General features: G+C 34.9%; 1 protein-coding gene across 5 annotated transcripts in view; it reads right to left on the reverse strand.

Moving 5' to 3' along the window:
- Nucleotides 1-997: 997 nt before the first annotated feature.
- Nucleotides 998-12,815, reverse strand: part of PPIG (peptidylprolyl isomerase G) — a 41,138-nt gene continuing 29,320 nt past the window's right edge. For all 5 annotated transcript variants that reach the window (XM_067741613.1, XM_067741616.1, XM_067741617.1 and 2 more), the window contains exons 10-14: nucleotides 6,578-6,791; nucleotides 5,628-5,789; nucleotides 4,141-4,228; nucleotides 2,514-2,650; nucleotides 998-2,326 (exon numbers count right to left, since the gene is read on the reverse strand). In XM_067741613.1, coding sequence (XP_067597714.1) covers nucleotides 1,219-2,326; nucleotides 2,514-2,650; nucleotides 4,141-4,228; nucleotides 5,628-5,789; nucleotides 6,578-6,791 — 1,709 coding nt within the window. In that variant the 3' untranslated portion in view covers nucleotides 998-1,218. The remainder of the gene's footprint in view (nucleotides 2,327-2,513; nucleotides 2,651-4,140; nucleotides 4,229-5,627; nucleotides 5,790-6,577; nucleotides 6,792-12,815) is intronic.

Below are 12,815 nucleotides of genomic sequence, written 5' to 3' on the forward strand. Positions count from 1 at the left end.
CTTTCTACTCTATGTGGCAATGCTATACATGCCAAGTTAAAATAATGATTAACAGTTACGGTATAAAGCCCCCTGAATAGAAGAAACCAGAGTCATAAACATGCTACAGCCTACTGTGATACATAGATAAAAAAGATGCATTTTCTTGCCAGTTGAAGCTCACAGTTATGAGAGTTAGAGAAGTCAGTTCAAGTTAAAAAAAAAAAAAACATGCAACATTAATACTCAACTCTATATAGGTCAGTGGCCAAAAAGAGAAATCTAAGTTAATGTGTCAATACTAACAATTTTTAGAATCTGTCTAACATAAAGACCTGCACAAGTGGTATGTTTTAGTGAGAAAACTATTTTTTTCATTTTAGAGAAGGGTAATGGTAATAATAATAATAAAACATTCCCCCAAAGCAAGTTTCATCTCTTCAGACCAACAGCAACACAGAATTGAGAATTACAACCTGATCTTCAAGGTACAGTTCTTGTCAGATGCTGTGTAACAGCAAGCCAAGCCCAATCAGTACATCAACTGAAAAAAAATACTCAACTATATTTATAGACAGTGAAGTAAAACAAAACTAAAGAGGAAAAATATTAATATGAAACAAGCTACCGGTAGAAATATAGAGAGTAACATGAAGTGCAATATAAATATCTATTTTAAAGCACAAATTACTATAAAATCAAAAGTAATGACTTAATATCTCAAGTTATTAGGGTCCCACTTCTGTGTAATTAAAAGCTGCTGCTGCAAGCCTCTGTTATAAATGCTATAGAAAAATCTACACAAGATTTCTTCTACCTAGTGGCTTCTAAGGTTACTTTAATCATGAGAAACACAAGCTTTTGTAACAATGTATTCCAACAATCAGTTATGTTTGTTTCCAACTGGCCGATCACACAAATCAGGGTGTAGAAAAGCATGTTTGCTACTGGCTGATTGTTGCAACACAAAAATGCATACATGAAATAGTTAAACACAGCACACAGTATTACACCAAAGTGTTTTTCTCATTTCAAGTTTATTAAAACTTTTGCAGTACAAATTATCCAGGTTGCAGATTATCAAAAGATCGACTCAATAAAGTCCACATTGGAAAAAAAAAAAAAAAGGACAAACATAAACCCAAAACAATGAAAAGAAAACAACATAAAGGGGATTCATCAGCAAGTCTCTAAAACTTAAAATTTGAGACAGAATGGAAATAAGTTTATATACCTCATTCATCCACTTTTGTCTTCATCTGTTCCAGGGCTTGATTCATGATCAAATTTTTTATTTTTATCATGTGTGTGGTCATTTTCTTGACCCTTTGATTTTTGGTTTTCTTTTTCCACTAAGGATCTGGTCTTCTCATCCTCCTTATTTTTCAAAGTTGAGAACTTTAATTCATTGTCCTGACTACTTTGTTTCATTTTTGAGAATGGACTTTGATCTCTATCAGCCTTTTTTTCCCTGTTACTATTTGAGCTACTATGATCACGATTTTTAGAGTACATTCTCTTCTCACCCTCAGAATTCTCTTTTCTGTGTGAACTTTTACTTTCTTGGTTTCTGTATTTTTCTTTGTTTCTGCTTTGACTTTCTTCTCTCTCTGAGCTCCGTGAATCTCTCCTCCTTCTCCTCCTGTCTTTACTTCTTGATCTTCCTGGCGTTGCTCTTCTGTCTCGGCTCCGTGACCTTCCTCTTCTCCTGTACTCCTGTTCTCTGTATCTGTGATACTCCTTGCTTCTGCTGCGATCTCGGTCATGGCTTCTAGACCGCACTCTTCTGCTCCTGTCCCTACTTCTGCTTCGTTCCCTTGTTCTACTATTGTAACTGTGTTTGCCTTTAGTTATATCGCGTTCTCTACTCCTAGACTGTGCACGTCTGTCCTTGTCCTTACTTTTATTATGATCATGCTCATTGCTTTTGGATTCTAACTGTTTAGACTTCTCTTTACTTCTACTCCTTTCCTGATCTTTTCCTTTAGAATCAGACTTTTCTTTTTCTTTAACATTCTCATGATCCCTTTCTTTACTCCTTGACCTCATCCTCTTTTCTTCATGTCTATTATGCTTTGTATCTCTTTCCTTACTCTTGGATTTCTCTTTGCTCTTACTCCTACTTTTCGATTTGGCCCTTTTCTTTACCTTGTTTTTATATTTATCATCTTTTTCTGAATTTCTTCTGATGTCTCTCTCTTTGCTGTTAGATTTATGATCTTTAACTTTCTTTTCCTTTTCACTTTTTCTGTTTGGACTCTCAGAAACATGCCTATGATCAGTTATTTTTTTCTCTTTTACTCTAACTGGGCTTCTTTGATTTTCTTTTATTTCATTTAACTCACTCCTAAAAAAGGAAGAAAAAAAGTTTTGGGGAAAGTTTATTAGGAAAACAATGGTGTCCATTATTGCTGAAATGATATTCTATTTTCCTTAAGACATTCAGAAACAACTGAAATGGCTTTAAATGAAATAATTTTAAATAGTTAAAAAAAATACTTGTTACTGCATTTGAAATAAGAGTTATATCTTACTTATCCCCTTTGATCCATCTTTCACCACTTGATACCCTCATTCTTTGAGCTCTCTGCATCTCCTGCCTCCAATGTGGAGGAGTCTCACTACGTCTGAAACGATCCCTGGATCTGGATCTAGAAGGAGTTCGATAACGCTTTAAAAAAAGAGGGGAAAAATTAATATATAAAAATATAAAAGCATTATAACAATTGCTAAAGTGTACATATTTCTAGGTTCAAAAATGTCTGATATTTCCATGCCTTCTAAAATAACTAAATTTCCCAATTGTCAGGTAGGAAATCAATGAGGCATAATGTGGTTTGATATCTTTGCTTTCATTGCTAATGAAATGTGTGTTTATATGTTCTTGTTTTAAATATGTCTTGGGTTTAAGTTCTAAAACAGTAAATATCGATAGCTATATCCCACATCAACAAAAGCTCTTTTGAATCCTCAATCATTTTTAAGAGTGTAAAGAGGTCCAAAGACAAAAAAGTTTGAGAACTGCTATGAGAATAGTTAGGAAGCCCTTTATAGTTCAGAGAATATACAATGGTGAACTGAACTAAGATGGTAGGAGTGGAGCTTGAGAGAAGCAGATACATTTCAGAGTATTTAGGAGGTTGAGGTTGAACAGACAGGATTTGGTGATGGATAAGTTATATAAGGTAGGAAAGAAAAGGGGAGAAATAAAATGATTCTTGGGCTTCAGGTTTAAGTGCTTGCACAGGTGGTAGTGTCTGTCACTGAGACCAGAAATCTAAAGGAGGGTCAGGCCTGAAGAAGTGTTTATGCTTACCATTGTATATGATGAGTTTAAAGTGCCCATTAGGCACCTAAATGGTCATCAAATAAACCTTTGATGCCAGAAAGGCAGATGAAAAACTGACAGTTATCAGCATACAGGTACCCAGTGAAGTTACGAGAGTGATTATATTGCCCAAGAAGCATATGCAAAGTGAGAAGAGTTAGAACCCTGAGGTACTACAATATTTAAACATCAGGTAGAAGAGCATGAACTAGCATTGGAAATTTAAGACAGACTGGCCAGAGACAGGAAGAAAAGATGATGGAAGCAAAGGGAAAAGAGTGTTACAAGGAGGGAGATTAAATAAGACAAAGACTGAAAGGATCCAATGGATTCTGTGACTTGGAACTGACCATAAAGCAAGTGCTGTTTTCAGCAGAATGGCAGAAGACAAACTGAAATGGCTGAGGAACAAGTAGGAAGTGAAGAAATAATATACTAAGTATAGCCACGTTGGTTAAAAGTTTTGAAAAAACAAGAAGATATTTAAATTCTGATGAGGAGAATCCAGTGAAGAGAAAGAGTATGAAATATAAGAATAGGGTTAATTTTTAACAAGCATAGGGACACAGTGGTCAGGAAGTAACAAAGGGGTACAAGAAAGACCTCAATCTCATTTTATACCATGTACATGTAAAATCCATTAACATCCCATGGATTTTCAATGTGGAAGAACCAACACAAAGAAGTTACTATAAAAGGAGAACATATAATTCAACATCCGTATCTACTCTAAATTTTAACTACTTATGTATAAAACAATACTTAAGAAACACTCTAGGATTATTTAAGATAAATGCAATACTATTAGAACTTCTGGGAAAAGAATCACCTACCCTTGGTCCTCTTCCTTTAATTTTCCTGCCAGACCTAGTAACTAAAAGTCGCCTCTGGTATGAAGCAGGCTGGGAGTTAAGTAGATTACTAGAAGGAAGCAGAGGGAAAATTAAAAAACATTATTTTATAAAAATAAATCTGGAGAACATAGCTTTACTGATCTAAACTAATAAATTTAAAGTCTTACATATATAATCAGTGGTTCTCAACCAGGAATGTTATCAATCCTAGTAGTTATCTGGAAAAGTATGGGAGCATTTTTACAACTGTCAATGACTAGAGGGTGCTATTGGTACCGAGTGACAAGTCAGGAATGCTAAAATCTTGTAATGTGTGTAGATGAAGAACTATCCTGTTCCCAAATGCCAACTGTGTCCTGTTGAGAAACACTGTTATATAATCATCACTAAGATGAAGTCAACCTGATAGTGCTAAGGAACTCAGAGTAGGCTGCATGCTGTTGAGAGAACAATTTTAAAGCTATCTGATTCTAAAGTATCTTACTATCCTATAAGCAGTTGTTCACTGGTAATAAAACTATAGAGAAATGTAATTAATGTGAATTAAACAGAGACAACATGGTCTGAATTAGCAAAATGTTTAATATCATGCTTTATACCAGAAAGGGAAACTATTTATTTTCAAATAATAATGAGTTAATATTTAATTAGCACTAACAATATCTGTGTATGTTATATCTGAAAAATGCATTCTAAAGTAGTTCAAATATCTTCTCCTTAATGTTTACTTCCTTAGACACACAATTTCCTATTAACTGAATAAACTCAATCCAATCCATCAAAATTATCCCAATTCAAGTAACCAAGACTTACTTTTATATTTTTACTGTATTGTGAAAGTATAGGGGGAATGTTCAGAATTTTACCACTTTTAGATACATTATTTCCAATTATAAATAAGAGAAAGATACCCTTCTTTTTTTCTATCTTTGGACATAATTATTAAAATGATTCATCAAGAACCAACAACTTCTAATACTAATAATGTGAACTTATGTAGAAAAATTTTCAAAGTACTTGAATATGCTGTCAATTTTCAATACCACAATATTGTAAACCAGGCAAGGAAAACAGCATTTTCCCCCATCAGACAAACTGAAAAATAAAGGTTCTTACTTGCTTAAAAGTTTAATGTATACAAATAACAGAGTAAAACACTTGTTTTAAATGGAATTTGTTTGGAATGCCACTTAACAATATCTTTTTGCCATTTGCAGTGCTTGTTTCTTTTTTTTAATTAATGTAACTTTTATTCAAAAATCTGTCTGAATTAAGTCAATTTATCTTTTCAGCTATGTGGTTAGCAAAAAGGAGCCTTGCTAACATTATCCTATTAAGAAATTTCAATCTTGGGACAAGGTCACCAATTAAACCTTATCTAAAATAAGCAAAAATGGTTTTTTAAAAAAGAAAGGTTCTGTGGTAGAGAATGTAGACCAGTTTATAAAATAAACATATTCACATACCACTCTCTCTCTCTCTCCCTGTTCTTCCTTTCTTTTTCATCAGCTTTAGGAGGACTTTTTCTCATTAGGAATCTATTTTCAGGTATTGGAGGGATTTCTTCTGGACGAACAGTAGACTGGGGTTGTGCTTCAAGATTTTCAGCCTCACTTTCACTAGATGCGCTTTAAAAGAAACACACACAACAAATTCCACTTGGTTATTATGTACCTACCCCGATTTTCCAATTGTTGGTATTTCTTTCCTTTGTAATATGTACAATATATGCATCATTCTGTCCCCGATCTCTGACCAAAAATGCAATTACATGGGGAAAATACTCATTCCTCTGACAAACCAACCAAAAACCAAAACCAAATGTTTCTGTTATCACATTCTCAAAAAATATTTTCCAATAAAATGGAACCAAAATATGATACTTCATGTGCAATGCCCTCTGATAAATTTAAAATACTTGAAAACATAGGTAAAGAAACTGCTTTAGAGGCAACAGGTTTATAAAGATGAGTTTTAGTACAACCATAGATTATTTCAGACAAAACAGGAAAGAAAAGAAATATGCTGACATTATCTGCTTTCTACCCTATGCTATCATAGGAGGAAAAAAAATAAAGAACAAAAAAGCGAGAGACTGCTACAGAAAATAAAACAGTCATTGGTTTCCTATAATTCTCACTAATCTTATATTCCTCCCATAAAATACAAACCTATATAACCAAAAGGTCATTGAATTCAGACAAAATGAACTGAATGGTTTGGTTGAAAATTAAAATGAATGTCCCCAAATTTAATCTATAGACTGTAGAATATCAAAATGGTCTTATACTTCATGCTATGAAACATTTCTCACTATTTTCATGTTCCATATAATTGATCCAAAATCCCAATAGATTTATATATAAACAGAAGGGAATTAGAATACAAAGTCAGTACTGTAAAAGTAAATTAAGACCTTTTCTTGCTTTTCTTTCGCTTCTTCTTTTCTTTCTTGTGTTTACGAGAATTTTTCCTATGTTTCTTCTTTCTTTTTTTTGATTTCTCTTCAGAAGCACTTTCAGAATCAGAAGAATCAGAAGAGGACTGAGAATCGCTTGAACTATCTGAGTCACTGGATGATGAGGAGGAGGAGGAGGAGGATTTATGCCTTTTCTTTTCTTCTTTCCTAGCTTTAATAAAAAGCAAAACGGTTTGGTGAACACTTTTTAGACAAACTTTGTAAGTGGAAGTTTAGATTTTTTTGCAGATTCTCAAAGTCCAGTATTTAACACTTAGCTCATCCAGCTATTTGACCTGAGGGGTACAGGAAAGGAGTTAAGACTCAAGATTAGAATCCAGATCTACAGACGCATGGGGCAGAGTTATATTTATATCTAAAGAATTCTGGAAAAGTAATAGGTAAATCTAAAACATTAAACTAAGTTAATTTTAGAAATCATATGAATAACATACTTTTTTAAAGGCACAGAAATAACACTCAAGAATCCCAGATTCTAATCTTTTTGTAGTTTTCAACTTTTTCTCTTATCAATATTGGAAGTACAACTGTAGGAGAGAAGTAATAGAAAAAATACTATGCATGAATGTGGAAAGATAAGAAACACGATTCCACTGGCATGGGCTTATTCAATGTCTGAGTATTCCTCTAATGATTAAGAAATTTAGCTTTGGTTGAACAGCAGACTTACAACAGAGGGTAGTGGTAGTCATTTGCCAATGATTAATAAATATGTTTTGGGGTCTCTACAAAAAGTAATTTCAAATTTAAATTTTATTTTGGGTTAAGGAAGTTTAATTTTAAAAGGGGTCCCAAAACTCAAATGCTTTAAGGATGAGAAAACTAACACAAATACGTGAGGTTAACCAGGAAATGGAGGAAGATATGACAGACTGGACAGAGCTTCGCCCACCTAACAGTATTCTAATTCCAACCATGGTGGACTTAAAGAAGTGAATTCAACAATCTGATTAAAAAATGGGCAGAGAACCTGAATAAACATTTTTCCAAAGGAGACATACAGATGCCAACAGGCACATGAAAAGATGCTCAACATCACTAATCATCAGAGAAATGCAAATCAAAACAATGAGATAGCACCTCACACCTGTCAGAATGGCTATTATCAAAAAGACAACACATAACAAGCATTGGTGAGGATGTGGAGAAAAGGGACCCCTTGTGCACTGTTTGTGAGAATGTAAACTGATATAGCCAGTATGGGAAGTAGCATGGAGGATCCTCAAGAAGTTAAAATAGCAGTGCCATATGACCCAGCAATTCTATTTCTGGGTATTTATCAAAAAAAAACTAAAACACTAATTCTGAAAGATATATGCAACTCAACCTTCACTGAAGCATTATTTACAATAGCCAAGATATGGAAGCAACCTAAGTGTCCACTGATATGTGAATGGATAAAGAAGATGTAGCGCGCGCGCGCACACACACACACACGCACACACGCAATGGAATATTACTTAGCCATAAAAAAGGAAGGACCTCCTACCCCTTGTGACAACATGGATGGATCTAGAGGGTATTATGCTAAGTGAAATAAGTCAGACAGAAAAAGGCAAATACTGTGTGATTTCAATTATATGTGGAATCTAAAAAACAAAACAAATGAACAAACATAACAAAACAGAAACAGACTCATAGATACAGTGAAGAAACTAGTGGTTGCCGGAGGAGAAGGCGATTAAGGGGGTGGGGAAATAGGTTTATGGGATTAAGAAGTACAAACTTCCAGTTATAAAATAAGTCATGGGGATGTAGTGTAGAGCACAGGGAATACAGTCAATAATATTGTAATATCCCTGTATGGTGACAGAGAATAACTAGACTTATTATAGTGATCATTTTGTAATGTATAAAAATATCAAATCACTGTTGTATACCTGAAATCAATAGGATATTTTCAGTCCATTATGCCTTAATTAAAAAAGAAGTAAGTGAATTCAGGCTAAAGCTGGGACAATATTGATATATGGATAACTACAATACAGTGGAACAGAAAATACATTAGAATCCAGATATAGGTAAATAAAATATAAATCATTTATCCTTCTTATCGTATATGAATTGTTCCACTGGCTAACCAAATAGAAGATGAAGGGAAGATGCTCTTTATCAAAAGTACTCCAAGAATAAATGAATAAGGAATTACAGAGTTAGAATATCACCATTTCACAACTCCTAAGGAGGCACTGCCCACCAATGGCCACTGCAGAGCACAGAGACAACCTGTCCTAAGTGACCCTTGCTCCCATCAAATAGAATTTAAAAAAATCAAAACTATATCTGATCAATTTTCTAGATCTAACTACAAAGTTATATGAAATAGAAGCACAGAAGGAACACATTACATAACAGAAGGATGCAATCCGTAAAATTCAGTGTGTGCAATAATGGGAAAGAAACACTACAGGACAAATGACCTAGCTTGTTCAACAAATAAATCTCAAGAAACATAAAAAGAAATGGTGGGATAATCTATTAAAAACAAAAAAAATTTACAACACCAACCCAAATGTTTGAACCTGATTTGGATTCAAATTCAAACATCAAAAAATTAACATTAACTAAACAATTAGAAATTTGAACACTGTTAAGGATTTCTGACATTTAGGAACATATGTGTATATATGTCTGCATATGATTATGGTACGGTTATTTTTTTCAAAAGAGTCACCTTTTAGAGATAGTGAAATATTTATCAATAAAATGTTATGCCTAGAATTTACTTCAAACAGGAAATGGAGAACTGTCCAAGGACAGGTAACATGAGATTAGCCATAAATTAACTGGTAAAGATGGGTAATGAACATGGGTAATTTGTTATACAATTTCAATCACTTTTGTACATGTTAGTATTTTCCATAATTAAAAAAAAATCAAAGAGAACAAAGACAATATCTTTGGACTGACTGTTGGCTGTTTACAGACCTTAATTGAAAGGGTTAACAGCTGGTTTGTAACCTTTCTGTTAGCTTCAGAACACCTGAGGATTTGGCACTTGGTTGGCACTTGGCCAAATTATTCCTGAAACGTATTTACTTATTTATGACTGCATTGGGGCCTTCTCTAGTTGTGGTGAGTGGGGGCTAACTCTTCATTGTGGTGCACAGGCTTCTCATTGTGGTGGCTTCTCTTGTTGTGGAGCACAGGCTCTAGGCGTGCAGGCTTCAGCAGTTGTGGCACACAGGATCAGTAGTTGTGGCACACGGGCTTAGTTCTAAGCTCCACAGCGTGTGGGATCTTCCCGGACCAGGGATCGAGCCAGTGTCCCTCCCCTGCATTGGCAGGAGGATTCCTAACCACTGCATCACCAGGGAAGTCCCTCTTTTAACTCAGAATTTATAGGAGTGTACTGAGTTACAGAGATAAATGAGAATCTGGCTGGAGTTACTGTGTACTTGCCCAAGGGTCTGTGGTTCACTGTTAAGATTATTTCTCTGATACCGAAGAGATGCTGCTGCACTGGAGAATGGGAACAAGGTATAAAAGCTGAAGGAACTCAAGAGGTAATAGCTTCAATGAACTTATTAGGTAGTGTTCGTCACCCAGTCATGCTCCTCAGGACCACGAACCTATTAAGCTGAGATGCCTAGGATATATGCAAGTTCTGCCTAGAACTCATGACATCTCTAATATGACGCTGCTGTTCAAGCTGTGCTGTTTCCTGTCCTATATCCTTTCTTAATGATAAATAAGCTTAGTGCTGAGTGAAGCCTATCTTGTCTCATGAGTCCAATTGTTTATCTGATACCAAAACCACTGTTGATGGTGAGGCAGTATGGGTATGCAAACTGAAAAACCTACCTGCATACACTAAAAACCTGAGGGGGGAGAATCAAACTTAAAGAAACCTAAGGAAGAAAATAAATTCATAATGCATATGAGTAACTCTAAATACAAATATCTGAGGCCATATAATATGGAGACAAAATAAAAATATTCCACATAAGCACAGAATACAGCTGTTAAAATTACTTGACAAAACATAGTAATGCTCTTCCCCATGATTAACAAAGCTTTATTCACCAGCTCCAATTTATATTTATTTTGCATTGTGATTCTTTCCTGAGAAATACACTGAAGTTGGTTTCGTTAAAAGGCAAGCCCAAGAAGCAAGAAGAACTACAGAGTTCTGCAGCCTGTGCAACGAAAACCACATTCACAGAAAGACAGACAAAATGAAAAGGCAGAGGACTATGTACCAGATGAAGGAACAAGATAAAACCGCAGAAAAACAACTAAATGGAGATAGGCAAAATTCCAGAAAAAGAATTCAGAATAATGACAGTGAAGATGATCTGGGACCTTGGAAAAAGAATGGAAGCAAAGATCGAGAAGATGCAAGAAATGTTTAACAAAGACCTAGAAGAATTAAAGAACAAACACCTAGAAGAATTAAAGAACAAACAAACAGAGATGAACAATACAATAACTGAAATGAAAAATACACTAGAAAGAATCAACAGCAGAATAAATGAGGCAGAAGAATGGATAGGTGACCTAGAAGACACAATGATGGAATTCACTGCCACGGAACAGAATAAAGAAAAAAGAATGAAAAGAAATGAAGACAGCCTAAGAGACCTCTGGGACAACATTAAACACACCAACATTCGCATTACAGGGGTCCCAGAAGGAGAAGAGAGAGAGAAAGGACCAGACAAAATATGTGAAAAGATTACAGTCGAAAACTTCCCTAACATGGGAAAGGAAATAGCCACCCAAGTCCAGGAAGCGCAGTGAGTCCCATACAGAATAAACTCAAGGAGAAACACGCTGAGACACACAGTAATTAAATCGGCAAAAATTAAAGACACAGAAAAATTATTGAAAGCAGCAAGGGAAAAATGACAAATAACACACAAGGAAAGTGCCATAAGGTTAACAGCTGATTTCTCAGCAGAAACTCTACAAGCCAGAAGGGAGTGGCATGATATACTTAAAGTGATGAAAGGGAAGAACCTACAACAAAGATAACTCTACCTGGTAAGGATCTCACTCAGATTCGATGGAGAAATCAAAAGCTTTACAGACAAGCAAAAGCTAAGAGAATTCAGTACCACCAAACCAGCTCTACAACAAATGCCAAAGGAACTTCTCTAAGTGGGAAACACAAGAGAAGAAAAGGACCTACAAAAACAAACCCAAAACAATTAAGAAAATGGTCGTAGGAACATACATATGGATAATTACCTTAAACGTGAATGGATTAAATGCTCCAAACAAAAGACACAGGTTTGCTGAATGGATACAAAAACAAGACTCATATATATGCTGTCTACAAGAGACCCATTTCAGACCTACAGACACATACAGACTGAAAGTGAGGGGATGGAAAAAGATATTCCATGCAAATGGAAATCAGAAGGAAGCTGGAGTAGCAATACTCATATCAGATAAAATAGACTTTAAAATAAAGAAAGTTACAAGAGACAAGGAAGGACACTACATAACGATCAAGGGATCAATCCAAGAAGAATATATAACAATTATAAATATATATGCACCCAACATAGGAACACCTCAATATATAAGGCAACCGCTAACAGCTGTAAAGGAGGAAATCAACAGTGACACAATAATAGTGGGGGACTTTAACACCTCACACCAATGCACAGATTATCCAAACAGAAAATTAATAAGGAAACACAAGCTTTAAAAGACACAATAGACCAAACAGGTTTAATTGATATTTATAGGACATTCTATCCAAAAACAGCAGATTACACTTTCTTCTCAAGTGTGCACGGAACATTCTCCAGGATCGATCTTGGGTCACAAATCAAGCCTCAGTAAATTTAAGAAAATTGAAATCATATCAAGCATCTTTTCCGACCACAATGCTATGAGATTAGAAATGAATTACAGGGGAAAAAACATAAAAAGCACAAACACATGGAGGCTAAACACTACGTTACTAAATAACCAAGAGATCACTGAAGAAATCAAAAAATACCTAGAAACAAATGACAATGAAAACATGACGATCCAAGACCTATGGGCTGCAGCAAAAGCAGTTCTAAGAGGGAAGTTTATAGCTATACAAGCCTACCTCAAGAAACAAGAAAAATCTCAAATAAATAATCTAACCTTACTCCTAAAGGAACTAGAGAAAGAAGAACAAACAAAACCCAAAGTTAGCAGAAGCAAAGAAATCATTAAGATCAGAGCAGAA

The sequence above is a fragment of the Pseudorca crassidens genome, chromosome 6 (assembly GCF_039906515.1).
Source record: "Pseudorca crassidens isolate mPseCra1 chromosome 6, mPseCra1.hap1, whole genome shotgun sequence".
NCBI classification, from domain to species: domain Eukaryota; kingdom Metazoa; phylum Chordata; class Mammalia; order Artiodactyla; family Delphinidae; genus Pseudorca; species Pseudorca crassidens.